At 41.5% G+C, this 19881-nt stretch overlaps 1 protein-coding gene across 1 annotated transcript; it reads right to left on the reverse strand.

The window, feature by feature from the left end:
* Positions 1 to 9861: 9861 nt before the first annotated feature.
* NDUFAF4 (NADH:ubiquinone oxidoreductase complex assembly factor 4) lies at positions 9862 to 18034 on the reverse strand. Its single transcript, XM_082755644.1, has 3 exons — positions 17849 to 18034; positions 17488 to 17585; positions 9862 to 15159 (listed from the first exon to the last, which is right to left on the reverse strand). The coding sequence occupies exons 1-3, from the start codon at positions 17973 to 17975 to the stop codon at positions 14863 to 14865; spliced, it is 522 nt and encodes a 173-aa protein (XP_082611770.1). The 5' UTR covers positions 17976 to 18034; the 3' UTR covers positions 9862 to 14862.
* Between the last annotated feature and the right edge of the window lie 1847 nt (positions 18035 to 19881).

The raw sequence follows: 19881 nt of genomic DNA on the forward strand, positions 1-19881 counted from the left end.
TTCTAGACAGAGCGAAAATACTTTGGTGCCAGATTTGTGCATTCTCAGCTGTTTTCCTGTGGCACGCAGGAAAAATGACAGATACACAGCAGCTGGGGGGGGGAGGAGGAGGAGGAGGAAGATGGCAGTCCTGCTGGCTTGTTGCTGTATGGATCCAAACATGTGGCTGTCACCATTTTAAGCTTCCTTTGTGACACAAAGCTGACTGAGGCTAGAGGTCCATTCAGCCCAGTGTATTCTTCTAAAGGGTGATCAATAGATGGTTAAAGGAACCGCCATGTACCGAGCCATTATGTCTAATTTCCAGCAGTCAGTGACTTGTGGAGACTTCCTAAATCAGTTGTTCTTCCTAGATGTTACATCCCAACTGCTGTGTATAAGAGCGAGAGATGGACTTTCACTTCATTGTTTTTTTGTTTGTTTGTTTGTTTGTTTGTCTTGTTTTTGTTTTTTCCTTTTTAACTTTGTTTTTAATCCACTTACATTGTTGACCTCCACAGCATCCCATGGCAATGAGTCCCACAGTTTAATTATCCACTGAAAAGAGAGGACTGGCTTGTGGGGCTGACTATGCACAGCAACCCCGTGTTCCTCGAAGCCCATTTGCCATTTTCATGCACTCCCTGCACAGTTCCAGCCTACAGGGATGCATACAGAAGCTAGAAATGGAAGAGATCTGCTATATCATAGTGTTAGCTCCATCTTTAATAGAAAATGTCTCAGTCACAGCTGGACATGATAACATCAGTGTACTTAAGAGATACAGCCCGGCTCTGAGCAGTCTGCAGGGTACAAACACAAAATGACTTCTGACGCCTCCAGGGTGTCTTTCCTCAGAAGAAGGAGCAGGGCAGGATCCGTGCTAGAGCCGCTGGAACATCTCCTTTGGAATAGTTTTCATTCTGGCCAGGCCTATCATTTTCCTGATAATTGTCTTTCTAGACGTATTTCCTGTCCTCCTTCAACATGTGTTAGAGGAATACTGAATGCATTTGTTTGCATATGTGATACTGAGATGATGTTTTATGATAGATACTCCTACACTTGGTTTTCAGTACAGTAAACACCAGTAAAAGAAGAGACAAGAAATGGTCAGTCTAGAAGATGATAAATCATCATGTAGACCATCATGGTGATTTTTAAAGGTTTATTCAGGATTTTTTCTAATTTGGAATTATTTCACCGGTTGTGGGTTAGCTTGTTTTTTTGTTTTTTTTTGTTTTTTTTTTTTTTTTTAATTAATTTATTTATTTATTTTTGGTTGGCTGGTTATTATTTTTTTTCCTTTCATTAAGCTTGCTTTTATTTCAAAGAAGTGGGATTTTAGGAAGCATTACATCACTGGGCTTTAGATCACATTAGATCATCACAGTGGTCATGTCTAAAATTATATGAAATACAAAAATAAGGTTAAAGGAGGAACTCAGAATACCCATAAACTCTTGAAAGACATAATTTGCTCTGGAAGAAGTCAAAGTAAATAAAGATCATTTAATTTATGAAAAAGCCCTCCTTTGGTAATCTACTGAGGGCTTTTTCTAGCAAACAACAGCACTGCAGATTTATATAATACTTTTACTTAGTAGTAATCCAAAGTGATATGCAGATGGTATACAGGATTATTTCATGCATCTCTAAAAAGCAATCTCTTCTTGAGTAGAAAAATTGTAATTATTCTCTGTCAACAATGATACGCTGCATGCTAAATCGGCAGGGTAGGTTCTGGATAGCTAAGGTATAATTCCATTTACATAATTCCATATTCCAGGCAGAATACATGAGCTACCGTCTGTTTTCCTCTTTTAAGAAAATGATAAGAAACAAATGCTGAAGAAAATGCCTAATTATATGCTGGAAAACTTTCCTCCAAACTGAAATTGCAATATCTGATTAATATATTCCTGATTTTACATTACCTTGCCTATTTTTTCCTCAGAGAGAAGAATTATATTATTATTTTTTCCTCCCAAAAAGAGGTTTTGATTCTTTCAGTCGTGTTAGTGGGTGAAAAGCTTGCTTGCTTCCTTTTTTTAATGAAAGTTTCTAAGCCTTATGATTGCAGAGAAAAGATTAAAAGTCTGCAGCGAGGGTTCAATAATTCTAAATCAAATAAAGCCCATGAACCCCATATTTCTTTACAAATTCCCTGATGCTTGGGCAGTAGTAACTGAGAAACAAGACTTTTGTATGCTTGGGACTGATAATATTTTAATTGCTACCCCTTTATAGCCATTTCTTGTAGATGAGAAAAATCTTAGATTGTGTTATAGCCTCAACTCCGAAGTCCAAGAAAACTGCAACAAATCTCACACAGATCAGATTCATTCCAAATGAAACTTCATTCTAAAATGAAGATATTGTTTTTTAAATGTACATCCTTTGTTCCAGAGTACCCATGGTTAATGGGGACAGACTGTGGCACAGTGAACAAGGAAACCAAGGTTTTATAATAGGTAAAGTTTTGTAAAATTGAGTAACTTACCACATTACTGGCCTGAGTTTATTTTACTTGGATAGACTTGAAATGCTGTATACATTTTCATTAGCATACATATCACTAGGCTTTAAACCAGGGACAGGTTTGTAGCATCTGAGAATGTGCATTGCAGGGATGAACAAATTGTCGAGTTGTACTTAGCTGAACACAAAATTGGCAAAATTTGGTGCAGGACTATTATGTAAAACAGCTCAGCCCTAGCAGGCCAGATCTCAAAGCTCATCTGAGGTTTCTGATGTAGTTTTTAATCATTGTAAGTGTCTCTGCTTTATATGGCTGAAGCAGGCCTTCTGGACTGCGTGTCCATGTAATCCACTGCCAGGTGTATGTGGACTGGAGAACAAATGGATGCAAGCACCTCCACAATTATTCCTTGGCTTTGGGGAACAAATGGATGCTTATGAACCATCAGCATCACCTCAATGTGTTCTGGAAGTCTGCTCAAACACTGTCTTTCTCCATTCCCACTGAGAATATAAATTCTCGTAGCTCTGGCTGGTGTAACTATTTTATTCAATATTCCCATTTTATATTGATTGGATACTCAACATTAATTTTCAGTGTAATTCCATTCCAGGTGTTTGTGCACCACAAAAGGTTTTTGTTTCTAAGTACATGTTCTGCTATGGTAATTATCCTTTCTGCACTGTAATTCAAGCCTGAAAGTTGATTTATTCTCCATGTGTTCTTTGTAGAATTAAATGTGTAGCTGTTGCAACAGACTTACTTCTGACAAAGCTGATCTAAACAGTTGCAGAAATGTCTCATTGCCTTCACAGTTATAAGCCCAATTAACCTGTCAACATTTTCCAGGGGTTATTTACTACAGATTTACCACAGCTCTCGTCTACTGTAGAGGTGGGAGAGAGGCGGACAGTTAGGGCAGGGAGTGCCTTTCCTTGCAGTTTTTAGTGACAGGTGTTACTGGCACCTCATTTCACATGTATTTTAGGATATGTAGGAAGTCAGAAATGACGATGGGTCAGAAAATCACAGAGAGGTTTGGGCAGTGATTGTGATCTGACTCTGAAGCCTGCCAAAAATCAACTTTTGTACTACTAACTGTTTCATTCCGGGTTGTTTCAACATGCACATTTAAAAATAGGTTACCTCATCTGTCTTAGCATATTTCATATGTCATTTCACACATGATTTACATGACAAAGAAACAGCCTCTGCTACCTTTGTTCATCAGATTCTGAGAGAACCATGGCTGCAAGAAAAGGCTGAAAGTTCAAAACTGAGAATAGTGGCTGATGTTCTGACAGCATTAATCTCTTCCATGCTTTGCTTCTTTCCATATGTATTCTGCATCATAACCTGTGGTTTTCAAAAGGTCCACTGCACACCATCCAATGCTCTTTGGCAAAAGCCATCTTGGTGGCAATATCTATTTTCCAACCTCGAGAGGGTGAGAGAAGTTTTTAGGTCTATGGAAGTGCATGTCCCATTTGAGCTAAATCCTGACGATCTGTCCATAGATACTCAAGCTGAAGTTCTGTTTTAAAGGTACCGAAGGAGTATAGGTATCGAATATAAACCTAAACTTGTTGCTTTTCAGAGAGGGCACTGTGACTGGAGGGAAACCATGGTAACAAGGGTGGCATATGCTGGTACCTTGTTCCTGAGGGATAAAAATGCACATAGAGTAGGCTTTGTGCTTAGCAACAAAACCTAATCAGTCAAGTTTTCAAATAGCCCTCCACTGCAGCTGTCTTACTTGTCCCATGCAGGACACACATGCCCAGTCTTCATACTTCCATGTTCATTGATCCATCTTTTAGGCATGCAATAAGCAGTACAAAAAATACATTTCACACAAAAGAAAACAATTCATTCTCATGGCCATTGCTTTGAGAGAATACAGAACTCAGATCTTCCCTGTAGAGCTGTTGTGAAATATGACTCATCCTTGGCCAACATGTTAGATGTTCACTTTAATTAGAATATGTGCATTTAAAAATTGTTGTAAACACTTGCTGTTAGTAGCAAATTACTCGTTGGTATACATTGGAAGTAGAAGCAATTTTAATACATTTAATACATTAAGCTGTACATTTTAAGTCATGTTAGGGCAACGCACTGACAAAAATTAATGAGGGAAATTCTCTAATTAGCATACATTGGCTGCCATACAAATCGTGTTGGCATGAAAAATAGGAATAATGCAAATTGTACTCTACAGTGATGATTAAATATTTTCTAAACACTGAACAATATTATACAAATTTTTGATATCTACCCTACGTGGCAAGTCTGGAGAATGATCCATTTTATTTATTACAATGAGAGTGAAAAGAGAGAATATATTGCCGCTTTCTAGTTGTTGATGGTACATGTTTGTTGTGGTTTAACCCAGCCAGCAGCTAAGCACCACACAGTTAAACAAGGTGACTTTTATCTCACACACTGATGCCTTCCTCTCTGCAGGCAGGAGTAACAATTTTATATTGACCTGGGATCCAGCTGAGCCACACAGGAGAACCAACAGCAGTGAGTTATCCAGAGGAAGCCAGACTCTTGGAATATTGCAGTAAGAAAATTAAGAGGAATATCACCTCTTTCCAAACGTGCACAATTTTGTGCATTTTGCACGCTTGATCAACCTTAGGCTGCTCCCAAGTCTAAACTATTACCCCAATACTAGAATGATAACATTGTGTGTGTGTGTGTCTGTATTTCTGTAGTGCAGAGATACTGCACATTTATCTATAAGCAATACAGGCTTTTTTCTCTTTTTACACTGTCATTTAATGACTCAGGATGTAGTGCCAGAGGTTTTGTAAGGCAGCATAATACTGTATCACTGTGTGTTAAAGGGGTGTCTCTAAGGTGCTAGACTAATTGAATTTATTATGATCATCTACATTTTAAGAGTGTTCTCACCTGGTCAGATCAATAGCATATGATTAGAGCATTATCATGTCTTTTACTACTCACAGGGTGCCATTTCACAGTTTCATAGAAGAGTATTTCAATGTTTCTCATCCCTCAGACAAAAAAAAAAAAAAAAAAAAAAAAAAAGTGACCATTAGAGTCTTAACTGAAGTAGCCTCACTTTTGAGAAATTCACAGAAGCCTCAGAACTAAGCTTAAGGCCCGATTGTTTGTATGTTTAATCCCATGGGGCATTTCAGTCTGTAGGAACTATGTATGACTATTTTATTTATGACTATTTATGCACAGAAATATTCATGTATAATCTGCAGGACCAGGACCTGAAGGTCTACCTGCTCCCATTCCCCAGCGAGGGTAGCTATGCCCCCTGCGCTGGCACATGAGATTTCCCATTCCCCCGTCCTCCTGCAGCAGGACAGAATTTCTCTGACCTGAACTTAAGGTAAGCACTTACCACAGAGACAGATGTGTACATGCCACAGAGCCATCAGAGAGTCTTCTTGGAACACAGAGTCAAACTGGAGCACAGGAGGTTCCCTCTGAATATCAGGAAGCACTTCTTTACTGTGTGGGTGACTGAGCATTGGCACAGGTTGACCAGAGAGGTTGTGGAGTCTCAGTCCTTGGAGATCTTCAAAAGTCACCTGGACATGGTCCTGGGCAGCCTGCTCTGGGTGTCCCTGCCTGAGCAGGGGCTTGGACCAGGTGACCTCCAGAGGTTCCTGCCAACCTGAACCAGTTTGTGATTCTGTGACTGCTGGGATGACTTAAGTGATGTTATTAAAACACTGTGGTGTGTGTTGCTACAGCACTGATCAAAGAAATTGAGATGTCAGGCATCACACGTTTCTTCTTACATCTGATACAGACCTGAGGCATGAAAAAATTGATAGCAAGTTTTTGTGTGGTGCCTTTATGAAAACATGGGAGACATGAAAGTAAAATACCAGCTCACTTGTGCCTATGTATCAATACCATCAAAGCACAGAATCAAAGCAAAATAAATCAGAAAGCTGATCAATAACAGATGCGCTCCCAAATATTTCATAAAGTTTGGGGCCTTAGAAATGAGTAACAACTACTAACCTTCTATGTGTGCAATAAATGGAAGCAATCCCTTTCACAGAGTGCTCTGACTGTAATGTGAATCCTATAACCTTATTACCAGAAAACATTACTACAGAGAAATTGCTAGGGGAAGAGAAGCAGCTGTGAGTTTACATGCAAATGTTCTATATTACTGTTGATTAAATAAAATAAAACAATGATACTTCTATTGGTAAACCACAGAGAAAACACACACACACAAAATTTTGTTTGGATTTTTACTCATATTTCCCTGTTCTCCTCCCCATAAGCCTGGCTTGTGCTTTTACATCTCCTGGTATAAAGGATATACAGGGAAAACACACAAGGTAGCAGGAAGAATGATGCTATTACAATTTTGGGAATAATCCTTAAATTGTATATTTGCATTCTGTTGAATGATTCCTTTGTCCTTTAAGCTGTAGTTTAGTACTTTTCCTCTCCACTCACTTCTTGCAGACAAGGTAACAGAGTGTGCTCCAGGTAGGAGCAGAAATAGGAAGAATGATCTTCCAAGCAGAGGAGTAAAGTACAGGTAAACAGAAGTTGCTTTCCCCAGAATTTGTAATGTTCTGATGATGTGAGAAATTTGGCAGGTTATAGGAAGCATGGAGTCACTCTTCCCAGCAGCATACAGCAGAACAATGAGGTAAGGGCCACAAGTAGCAACAGGGGAAATTTTGGTTAGACAAAGAAATGATCTTTCCCATGGGAATAGCTAAGGACTGGAAGGGATTACCAAGATGTGCAGTTTCCAGCCCTGGAAGTGTCCAAAGCTTGTCTGCATCCAACGGATTATTTCCTTACAACCTAAATAAATTACTCTGCCATTGTATAGATTCAAGACTGCTTACAACATGGCACCAAACTCTTTGATGTAGAAAATGGTCCGCTTCTTTCCCGAATGAAATGCTCAGTTCTCCTTCCACTAAGATCCTTCCCTATCTGCATAATGATTAGATCCCAAATACCCATATGGCTAGCTACACTTGACTTCCATGGAGGTTGCTCAGCCCCTATTACAGCTATGTTGCCCTGCTCCTGCACACCAGTAAGAATCCAGTACTCATTATTGCAGTACAATTGGCTCTGTATAACCTTAATTGACTAAGGACGAGCTCTGAGAGTACTACAGAAATTACAGATGCTGCTAACGATCTGCACTTTTATAAGTAAAATAAAAAATAGCTTCTCTAAAATAGAAATATTATTGTAGCCTGGCAAAAGATGCTTAAGTAAAAAAGGATATCCAGGAAAAATTAAGGTTAATTTTTCATACTATTCCTATTTTTTTATTTATTTCTACCCTGCTGCTAGGAGATGTCAGGAAAATGAAAAAATAGATATATTATTCCTAATGGTAAACCAAAGAAAAAACATAGCGGCAAATTAGGTCTTGCTTTGTGTGATGACTTACCTAAAAGGGTAAAGTGTCCTTGCAGAACGTAGCTAAAACAAATACTACTCCTGTTTTCATAGTTATATTTAGGTGCATACTGGAAAGTCATCTTCCCAAATGAAGAATTTCAGGTCCCTTGAGCACCCCCAAACTGTCTCATGATATTTTAATGAATCCCTTGGGGTACTTCAAAGCTTTCCTAGCTAACAGCATTTAAAAAAATAAAATAACAAAATGGCCAGCTATAGTGAAGATGGACTTTGCCAGGCTTTCAAAAAGTTTTATGTGGGGAGAGGGGTTATCTACAAGGATTCAGTAACAAAACTACCTGCCTGTATCTCCTCTGCAGCCTGGAGCTCCATTTTTGCCTAGCATATGTAGTGAAGGGATGCAACAGATAAGTTGTTTTCTCATCTTTAAGCCACATTTTCAGCTGAATCTTCAGATACCACTCTGCAACCATAGAAACAGTTTGACCAATTGGAATGCAACCTGGATTTTTATCTCTTAAGTAATCACTTTTCCTTATCACGGAAATAACTTGACGCCAGCAGTGTGTGAAGTTAGCTCAGATTCAAGTTCTCTTCCACTTGAAACAAAGCTTTGATCAAGACTGTACAAATGCCACATACCTGTGCTAAGTGCCCTGTGCAGAGAGGACATAGCATTTGAAAATCCTTCATGACATTCTTCAACCTGGCCTTTGGATCTATTTGTCTACTGTATTTCTCCCCCTTCCTGGAAGCCAAGATGATCTGTGCAGGGGATGGCAAAGGAGGTGCTACTGTTTCACCAAAGATAAAAGATGATTTTAATGAAAGCCTTCTATATCCTGCCAAAAACTTAAAGAAAAGAAAAAAAAGTGTGTGTGTGTGTGGGGGGGGGGGGGATTGCCACAGAGGTCCAGGTCAAATTCAAGACACAAAGGAGTATGTCAAAAACTTTATGTAATTTATTTATACTAATATCATATTCTGCATTTTGCCGTTAACCAGATTTAGATAGAAGTAGCTAGCAGTTAAGACAAAGGGAGTAGTTCATATTTCTCAGGACTATTTTTTCGGTATGCAGCAAACCCAAAATATATCAGTTTTGATACTCAAAACTGATTTGAGTATCACGGCTCACACATTTCAGGTGTTTGTTCTTGTCTAAGAATTAATTACACATTTTGGCAGAATTGAATGTTACATGCTAAAGCACAATGCTCTAGCAAGAGGTGAATTCTGTAACAAGTTCCACAGCAGCAGAATTACAGAAAACACAAAATTTTGAGTATAACCCCTCCCAACAAGGGTTTTCTGTGGTGCTCTGTCAGTAAAAATATGCTTTTTTCCCTGGGGTCTCTCAGAAAAATTGCAGTTTCACTGCTTTTTGAAGGCTAGAGAATCACTTATGTTATTGAACCTATGGATTACAAATAGATATTTATGTTATTCATGGAAACAACAGATTTGCTTTTAGTTGCATCTCCTCAGCTTTTAATTACAACTGTGTCCACAATAAAATTCAAATAATTTTTATTCAAAATGTGCAAATTAGTATATTGTTTTCAAAAGGGTTAAGAAACCATGATTAAATGCCAATCAACCTATTAAGAGAGTCACAGGAGAAACAGCTCTATTTTTCAAATTCCTACATTAATGAGAATTTTACAGTATAAAAATAAGTTTAATATTAAAGTACCACATGGGCAGAAATGAGCTGATAGAATTTATCTTTAAGTGACGACAACTGTGAGTTTGTTCCCACACAGGAAATCTTTAACTGGTGACAGTTAATTGAGAAAGGCAGAATATAATATGAAATTTATTCTCACTTTCTTCCTCTGCGGAGGAGCAAAGCCAATTGAGTGGCTTTATTTCTTCCTAAAGACATCTTCAGTAGCCTGCTTTGCTTTGATTCATCGCTATTCAATGCACTTGCTTTCTATTTATTCCAGTTTCCCTGTAGCTTTAGGTACACAGTAAATCAGCCTCGCTCATTGTACACGGATAATTGCAGATCTGTGACACAGGACTAGAGGCTTGCCAGATGGTCCCAGCAACAAACAAAGTGGCAGGGAGAGAGTGGGAGGACTGGATCAGGTAAGGATGGAAATAGTAGCAACCAGGCTGGGACATTAGTTTTTGAGGTCAACCAAAGCAAAAAAAAATTAAAATTAAATTTAAAAAAAATCACCATTATTTGGTAAAGTGACAGATATCTTTGAACAACATATTTTGCATTCAGTTTGAACTGTTCTTAGCAATAAATGACACCTCATAACATCACATCAAAGTATTTTATTAAATATATATTATTTTAAAATAAACTTTTCCCACCCCAAATCAAAGAACCTGTGGTTAATGTACTTGAAAAATTCAGAGGCCTCTTGGTACCTCTGCATACTCATCTTTTTGGACTTAGACTGCACACAAGTATATCCATGATTTTAATAACTTTTTTTTCTCCCCTGTGGACATGGCTGGTAATAAAAGGTAAATGTATGCTGGATCCAACCAAGGGATAGCAACTGATGCAGACAAAGGTAAAATAGCATTTATCAGCTTTAAATAATAATAAGGGGACTCAAACCCACCTCCCCACTTTAAGAGGAGAGACCTCACCACCCAGCCTATGGCATCCCTCAGGCCACACAGCTGTGCTGCTAGCACAAGGGACCAGGACAGAAGGTGACTGAGGGTGACACACACACAGCCTCTGGCTCCTGCCTGACCCATGTGTGTGGCACCTCAGTACCCCAGCACAGCTCTGGCCATGCGGGCTTGGAGCACAGCTGGCAGCTGGCCAGGCAGAGTCAGGGCTGGTGGAATCAAAAGCTGCACCGTGGCTGTCCTCCTGGGAACAAAGTCCTGTGCAATTAGTAACAGGACATACTTTCACTCAGAGACAATGCTTTAAAGACCTCATCTTTACCTCTTTTTCTCCCTGCCAGCACAGTCAATTGCCATCAGCTCAGCATTCCCAGTCACATGCATGTTGCCGTGCTGCTTTCCTTCCTCCAGACCTCTCCCACATCAGCAGGGCTCCCAGCTGCCACTTCACATTCATGATTCTGACTACAGAAACCTATGGCAGGAGTAAGCCTGGCTTACACCAGCACCACTTGTGGCTCACCGGAAGAGGTGGACTCCCTGTTCCCTGGGTCAACCCTGCTCACAGGTGTGGCTGCCCCTCAGCACCAGTGCTTCCAACCACAGGGCCTCAGTCCTACAAAACACCACACATTTTCCACTTCTAGGCAAGAAATCCTCACAGGAGATGGCTAAGGAGACTACTTGGCCCCTTGTCTCTTCCCATTTCTTCTCTCTTGCGTTACGCAGCAGCACTGCTCTTGTCAGGAGGCCAAGACCTGTGAGTGAGCCCACTGCCACCTCCCTAGCCACCATCTTACTCTGGACAGAGCTTCAGAAATTGAAGTAGCCCATACCCAAAGGTGATCTTGCACAACAGTATTGAAACAACCTTTGTGGATTTATTTCTGAAATCCTCTTCCTGGCAGCAGACACACTAAGCCCCATTCCACCACACAGAAGCACATGAGCTCCCACAGCACAGAGGATGAGTAATTCTCACCCACTGCATTCAGCTCTGGGGCCCCCCCCACAAGGACATGGACTCTGTCAGGGAGTGTAGGGATAGGACAAAGGGCAACAGTTTTAAACTAAAAGAGGGGAGATTTAGATTAGATATGCAGAAGAAATTCATTACTATGACGGTGGTAAGGCACTGGCACAGGTTGCCCAGAGAAGCCATGAATGCCCCATCCCTGGAGGTGTTCAAGGCCAGGCTGGATGGGGCTTTGGACAGCCTGATCTGGTGGGAGGTATCCCTGCCCATGGCAGGGGGGTTGGAATTAGGTATCTTTAAGGTCCCTTCCAACCCTAACCATTTTATGCTTCTATGAACTGCACTGAAAGCAGTTATATCTCTTTCCTACCCTATAACTCTCATCTCGCTATCCCAGCATCAGACTGCAAGAACCTAGCTACTCTCCATATGCAGTGAGATAGCACAAGGCTATTTGTACTGAACTGTGAAGGTAAAAGGAGAGCACAGACATGAAGCATTTGGACAATGCTCTGATACATGGTCTGATTTTTAGGTGGTCTGTTGGGGACCCAGGAGTTGAACTCAATGATCCTTGTGGGTCCCTTCCAACTCAGGATATTCTATGATTCTATTTAGTTTAAAATATCTGAGGACAAATTTTGAAAATATATGAAAAGCTACATCCCTTTTGAAAATTTCTCCTATTCATAAGTTCTCTAGAGTAAAACATTTGCTCAGTTCTCTCATCTTTACATCTGCAGATGTGCTTCTCCTGGAAAGCAAGATACCACTCTGCTGAAATAAAACAGGGTGTTGAAACGGTGAGGGCAGAATACAACCTACATTTGTCCATAAGCTAGAGAAAAGCAAACAGTGCAGCTGAGTAGTTTTCACAGGAACAGGCCAAGACTAGCTGGAGAAAACTGGAAATGCAAACTTCATTACAGAATGAAGCTAGAGGAAAGGATGTACCAAATTGACTAATGTCCCAGAAAACGTAGATAAGTGATCAAATAGTATCCCACTGAATAGACATTTTTGGGAAAATTTAAGCCTGGAAGCCAGAGTATCTGCTGGAACTTCCCCTGTGGATATTCAATTTCACACCTCACCAGGAATTCAACCCTCCTTTCCAAATGAGGCTCTGCCTGTCATGTGTACTCAGATGTTCTCAGTTCCTAGCTTTACTCAGTGACAAACCTTTTCAAACACTTTGGAAAGCTAGTGTTTTCATGCCACATATAGTGTTAAAATGCCACATATTAAGAAGCTTGTTAACTATGTGTCATCTCAGCTAGAAATTAAGTATTAGTTTTGTAAGCCTGTAAGGGAGATGTTTACTATACATTTTACATTACTTCTGCAGTTGTGCAGGTTGTTCCTTACCAAATTTAGTAATTCTATATGGTGGACAAAAACATTTTAAATTTGGCACACCACATGTATGGCAATGACGCATGAAAAATTTTCCATGTAAGATTCCCAGAAACCTGTATGGCAGTTTCCCACAAATTTCCCGGTAATTATCTCTTGAAAACATTTGCTTGAAAAACACCTCTTCCTAAAGCTGAGATCCAAAGAGCCATGGAAAGGGACATGGACAAAAAAAAAAAAAAAAAAAAGTGTAAAGAAAATAACAAAATTGGTACCAAGTCAGTCAAGGGGCATTGTTAACTGGTTTCTTTAAAGAAGGAAATCACGGGGTTCCCAACAACAAAAAAGCACATGTCCCAAATGCATTCCACAGCTGTTCTGATTACTACCTTAAATACTACACCAAGAAGAAGTCAAACACTACACAAAGTATTTCTGTTATAAAAGGGTATTTTGTGGAAAATAAATAAAAATGTGGTTCATCACTCAGAAGGCACATTAGTTTCAGTGCAGCTCTGTCCTCATTAAGTTACAGGAAGAGAACAAGGCCATCACCAATCCACACATCCAAAGACTAATAAATTAGCATTTTTACATATCTTTCACTAGTGTACAGCAATATGTACTTTAGAAGTGAATAAAGTAAAACCTTGGATGTACTATTGTAAACTATACCGTAACACCTTGTTCCATCACAGAGAAGCGTCAAGAATTTTGCTGTAAAGTCACAAAGGTGATGATCTTCTTGGTAAAGTAATTACCAGTCAGAAGCCAAGGACTTGGCAGAGTTGTTGAAAAGGAAGTTACACTGCAGTTACATTTAACTCCTTTGGCAATGGGCCTTAGGAACATTAGTATCACACAAAAATAACATTTATTTTTAAAGAAAGGCAAACATAATGCACTTTAGATACAAATTCCAACGATCCCTTCCCCCTCCTTTCCTAGAGTTATTGGACAGCATGAACCCATTTTCACTAATCAGTCCTCAGTGTCAGTGCACAACTTCTTACCTACACAGACCCAGACAGCCACAGTATCAAGTTACTTCAGTCTGTGACTGCCTTTACTAACAGTGGTAAAGGATGCTGTTTGATGTGGGAATGCGGAAAATTTATCATCGGTGAACACAGATTGACCTAAGCCTGCAGTTGTATAAATCACAGGCCTCCATAGGAGAAAAAGGCATTATAACATGACAGGTGGACATTAATAGATCTTCCACAAGTAGGTCCAATTAGTAGATGCAATTGCATGTAATTGGCACCTATTAATTACACAAGCCATTGCTTCTCATACAGCAGGTGCTACAGAATGCTGTGATAACAGATCTTCGCTCTTTACGAACTCCCTGGCTGACAGACAGTACCTGGGGAGGTACAGATATTTAACCTAAATCGGAATGGAGTGGAAAAGTAGGTACATATCAACCAGCTATTGCTGTTCCAGCATCAGGAAGAGGCCTTGCTATTCACCTTCTTTTTATTTTGACACAGATGAATTTCCCAAATCTTCTTCTGGTTAACCCTCTTCGTAAAGTATAAATAACATTCAGCTTTTATATGCAAGAAATACAGCTGCTTGTATATGCATATATCTTGAAAGTGGGACCTTCAAAGAACATTTTAACAAGAACTACAAAGATAATACACACACAGCACTGATTTAGCTGAAGGCCAGGAATTCTGTTAAGAAAGGTGATGTGGTTTTTTTTGTTGTTGTTGTTGTTGCTGTCGTTTGCTTGTTTTAAGTTAAATTTCTAAATAGTATTTATATATTTCAACTGAATTGATAACATATGAACATGATAATCAGAAACATGTGACAGGCTCTCACGCAACATAGTAGTTAAACTCTGCTTTACAAACCGTATCCTATAATTGCTGCATTTATCTGAAGCCATAACATGCAGAATGGAATTGCTTGAATACTTCTTCTTAGTATAAGAAAGCAGCCTTGTTGGATACGTGTTACCAACTCTTTTCAGACACCAAATATACTCATGAGTAAAACCAAGACACAAGGAAGATCACACAAGGTTTTGGTAATTATTTTATGTTGGTTTTATAGCTTTTCTTGTTTCTTTAGGAAATTCCTTCAGAGTAAAAGGAATGAAGAATTCCAGAAGAGAGTTGACTTCTGTCAGTTCCAGACTGTATTCCACTGCTATTTTCTCTGCAGTCCATATCTTAGGATGAAGTTTATGATTATTAAGAAGCATCAGAGCCTCCACAATGGATATTTTGCCTTTGGTAACTTTCTCAATATCTAGATGTTCAAATTGACCTAGTTTTGTAATTCTCTTTTCCTCGTGTTTACATGGAACATGTTCACCACCTCCAACTTTTACCTAATTGTGGGAAGGAAAACAAAGAGAGCTTAACAGCAATTCTGTTTACTATGTATACTGTAGCAGCTAAACAATCTCCCCAAACATGGCATTTCCTGTTAGTTTTCCCCATTTTTACAGCATTAAAATATGTTTGCACTGTAATAGCATTAAAATGCTTGGCCACCCTCACTTCTTAATATCACACAGATTAGAGCCAGTTGTTTCACAGCCAGTCTATATAGGAGGGCCAGCCCACACCCACATTATGAAAACCTACAATCCATTACAGTCTGCGTGTTGTACAGACTCAGCAGCCCTTCATACAAGTCAAACTACACATTTTGGCAGCTAAATATAAATTAAGATAACCTAATATTCGGTATCATTTCATGGTGGTGGGGAGAGGAAGGAAAAAATCACACTAAAAACTGGTATCCTTCTTCTGATACCACTGGAAATCCTTTCCATATATTCTCTTCCCCTGTCATTTTCAGGTTTTAGTTTTGCAACTAAAAGACACCACCTCTTTTGCTCAGTCTATAGAACAAGATTTTCTGGACAAAGAGAAAACTATTTTGCATCATCATATGCAATTTAATTTGCATGACTACTGCAGCGCTCAGACACGAGGTCTCTTCTCTCAAGTCCATTCATATTTCCTTTTCCAAGTTATTTAGAAACCAGCTGTACCTTCCCCATACTGCCTTTTATTAAGGCTTCACCAGTGAATGACACTGCAAAGAGGCACAATGAAAACCTTTCTTAAGAAGTGCTTTTAAAGTTATCAGAGTCCACCGATTACCCCAGGCATTTTACTAACCCATACGCTGAGAAAACTGATGAGGATGCTGCAGCATCTGTAACTGCCTGCTTCTAAACTACAGACTGCTTGACAATGCTACCGACCTTCCCTTTCTTTCTAGTTCCTTCTAAAATTATACTCAGATAATGAACAATTTTTCAAGTCTTAATTAAATGATAGATCTCTACGTATCTGCCCCTTCAGAACTGAAAGCCAGTAGTTTTCCAAGTAACTTGATGTGCAAAATATACATATATGTATATTTACATACAGAAAAAATATATTTCGTATATATACACATAAAATATATATGTATAAAATATATGTAAATACACACATGTATATTTATTTTATATGTAAATGATGCACGAGGTTTTTAGAAGAAAATCAAGACAAGAAGAAAGTTTTTGGATGAAGCTTTGCCCACAAGCCTCAGCGGACACATTAATCATGCTCTTCCTAACAACCTCAAACGACACACCGCAAGAGCAAGCCTTATGTGGTAACAACCTCGCAGTAGGTGCAGAACCAAGCACTAAGATTTCCACTTGTGGCTTTTCCTCAAATCTCTCACCTGACAGACTTACAAATTGAAGTGTTTAAATATACTGGAATTAGACCTTCAGCACTTCAAAATTAGCATACTAACTTCTCTTATGAAAATCAAGGAAAGAGATTACTCGGAAGCTCCAGGTAGTGACTGAATTTTAAGATATTTTAGTTTTGAATAGAAGATACTCTGGATATGGAATATCAGGACTTGGAAGTTTTATTGCTAGACAACTACAAAACTTTTATTGCTAAACAGAAGAGCTAGAATAAAATGGTCCAATAATGCAACAGGTAAAAAGCATAAGCCATAACATAATGAGGTGGAAGAGACCGAGTCCCAGTTTGTGAGTTACTGGAAGGCATATATTTTGTTTTCCAAGTCAAAGAGTGCAGCCGTTGGTAATGAGGAAATGGATAACCGTACAGTCCAAAGACTATACAAGAAAAACCCAGCTAGGGCAGTTCCTGAGCCACATAAGGAAAAGGGTCTGCATAAGACAATATTAACATCAGTTGTTAAAGACTCGGGAAAAGTGTTAGTGTCTTTATCCTCTACCACATCCATGCCTCCACATTAGTCCCAATCTCTTTTCTTCTAAGAAATCTATGGGACATATCTAGCAAACTGCATCTTTCCAAAAGGCTGACCAGCTGCCCTTCTGCATTGGACAAAGCACCAGTGGGAATTTAAGTGAAAAACAAACCACCAAAGTGATGTTAAAAAGGGATCATGTAGGTTGGATAACCACAGCCTGATACATGATCAAGACACAAAGTCAGTCAGTACTACTGATATATAACTGAGCAATAAAAATATTGCATTTATCTATCACAAGGGGAGCATTTAAGCACTAGCTGAGTGTTTTTTCTTGAAAAAAAATATTGAAAAAATGTTCATTTGTCTTGAAAAGCATAAGTCTGGTAGGATTTGCATTGAGTTTGAAAACCACAACGCTGATGCTCGCGTGCCTCTGACAGCGAGCAGTGCTCACCTGCCCCGGCAGATCTCTAGACTCAACATAAACGTCTTTCAACAAGGTGAGCAGCCTGTCGTCCTTGCTGTACACTTTCTCGCGGATCGCCGGGTGCTCTACAGGCAGCATGGAGAAGAGCAGGAAAAAAAAAACACTTGAGGAAAAGTACTGTGTTGCTCCCTTCCCTTCCCTTCCCTTCCCTTCCCTTCCCCCCCCGGCGGCCGCCATTTTCTCACCGCCCCTAGCAACCGCCCCTAGCAACGGCCCCCAGCGACGGCCGCCGACTACAGCTCCCGGCATGCCCCGCGCGCGGCCCCGTTCTCAATGTCACCGCGGCCCCGGCACCTCGCCCGGCCGCCCCGGCGAGGCCGGCACCCACCGGTCAGCGCGTCCAGGCGGGCGGTGGGGTGGCGCGGCGCGGGCGTGGGCTTCTCCTTGCTGATCTCGCGGTGAGCCCGGCTCTCCAAGTTGAACGCCCGAAACGCGCGGACCAACCGCCCGCCCATCGCCGCCGCCGCCGCCGCCGGGACGGCCCCGCGCCTGCGCACAGCGGTGGGGGCGGTGCGCCGCGCGTGCGCAGAGTGCTGGCGCGACGCCGCCGCCGCCGGGCGGGGCGGCCGGGCAGGAAGGGCAAATGGCGGTGCGCGGGAAGCGTGTGCTGGGGTCGTGGCTTCATGTCGGGCAACTATAACCAAATAAATAAACAAACAAGCAAATAAAATAAATAAAGAGATAAGGAGGCGTTTGGGTGTTTCTTTCACGGTGCTTTCCGCCAGCGCGGTGTCTTCTGAGCGTTGCCCCGGGACGCTGGCCCGTCGCCATGTCGACGGGGGGCAGCTGGGTCCTGCCGTGCCCCTGTGGGTTTTGGGGGCTCCTCTTCGGCTGCGCCTTCGCCCGGCGCTGCTGAGAGACGGGGCCGTGGGGTTTCTGCCGGGGGATGTCCTCAAGGTGGCAGGCTCGCCCAGGGTTTGCTGCACGCAGCCTTTTCAATCCCTTTTCAATCCGATTCTATCGTTTTGGCGTGAGGTGTAGGGAGTGCTGGCCGACAGGTGGCTTTTAGATCCATTATTTTCGAATTGTATTCACTTGGTTTATAAGCAGGGTTACGTGCAATAAGGTTTTGTAGGAAATCGCAGTGTAAAGTAAAGTTTAGAGTAAAATCTGGGTCTGGTACGTGCATGTTATCTACAGCAAAAAGCTGTACTTCATCACTTACGGGCTTATAGATGGACCAAGTGACCCTAACAACAAAGCTGAGATGGCAGTTCAATGTATAAACATTATCTGTGTGGTTTTCCCTACCTTTTAGCTTACAGATACAGCGTTACCATGTGCCACCACCTGCCACCACCTGTTGTGCTCAATGTGTGTCCTCACATAAATTGTCACCCCTACCTCCTGTTCCAGTAGCTGCTGTGCTGATGTCTTGCTCTTTTTTTTTTTTTCTTTTTTTCTCTTTGTAAGTTTTTACTTCAGTAATAGTAACATTGAAGTATTTAGGGATGTTGTTCCTCTTAATGTTGTTTTGGGCTCATATGGCAAGATTTTGGTAGCAGGCAGGCTGCAGGGGTGGCCTCTGTGAGCAGAGCCCAGCAGCTGCCCCATGTCAGAGCAGAGCCAGCTACAGCCAGCTCCAAAGGGGACCTGCTGGTGGCCACAGCCAAGCTAGGGAGCCCTACTGGTTGGGCCTCTGGGAGAGCAGACTGAAGAAAGGGGAAAAAAAAAACAACGCTGTGCCAGAGCAGCTGGGAGAAAGGAGCAGGCTGTCCCCTTGCAGCCCATGGGTCCCACATGGAGCAGATCTCCACGCTGCAGCCCACGGAGGAGCCCCCGGTGGAGCAGAGGGATGTGGCCTGAAGGAGGCTGCGGCCCATGGAGAGCCCCCGCAGCAGCAGGGCCCGGGCCGGAGCTGCAGCCTGTGGAGAGGAGCCCACGCAGGAGCAGGGGGTCTGGGGAGAGCTGCTGCCCACCCATGGGGGACCCGTGCTGGAGCAGTTTGCTCCTGGGGGATGGATGGACCCCGTGGGACGGAGCTGTGTGGGAGCAGTGCTTGAAGAGCTGCTGCCTGTGGGCAGCCCCCGCAGGCTCAGTTCCAGAAGGACGGCATCGCGTGGGAGCGACCCCACGGGGAGCAGGGGCAGAGAGGGTCCGTGAAGGAGCAACGAAGATGAAGCATTAGGGACTGACTGCAGCCCACATTTCCCTGAGCTGCTTGGGGGGAGGAGGTAAAAGGGAGTGGATTAGGGGGAAGGTGCTTTTAGTTGGCTTTTAGTTCTCACTGCTCTAGTCTGTTAGTAGTTGGCAATAAATTACACTAATCTCCCTTATGCTGAGTCTGTTTCGCCTGTGACAGTAATTGGAGAGTAATCTCCCTGTCCTAATCTCAACCCATGAGCTGTTTTTAATAGTATT

This window comes from Aythya marila (genome assembly GCF_965140915.1).
Source record: "Aythya marila genome assembly, chromosome: 3".
In the NCBI taxonomy this organism is placed as follows: domain Eukaryota; kingdom Metazoa; phylum Chordata; class Aves; order Anseriformes; family Anatidae; genus Aythya; species Aythya marila.

Excerpts from the sequence above, each read along its gene's own strand:
- NDUFAF4 (XM_082755644.1), bottom strand. The coding sequence starts at position 17,975 with ATGGGCGGGCGGTTGGTCCGCGCGTTTCGGGCGTTCAACTTGGAGAGC. Across the intron at positions 17,586-17,848 it reads CCGCCTGGACGCGCTGACCG|AGCACCCGGCGATCCGCGAG; the intron begins GTGGGTGCCGGC and ends TGCTGCCTGTAG. Across the intron at positions 15,160-17,487 it reads CTAGAGATCTGCCGGGGCAG|GTAAAAGTTGGAGGTGGTGA; the intron begins GTGAGCACTGCT and ends TCCCACAATTAG.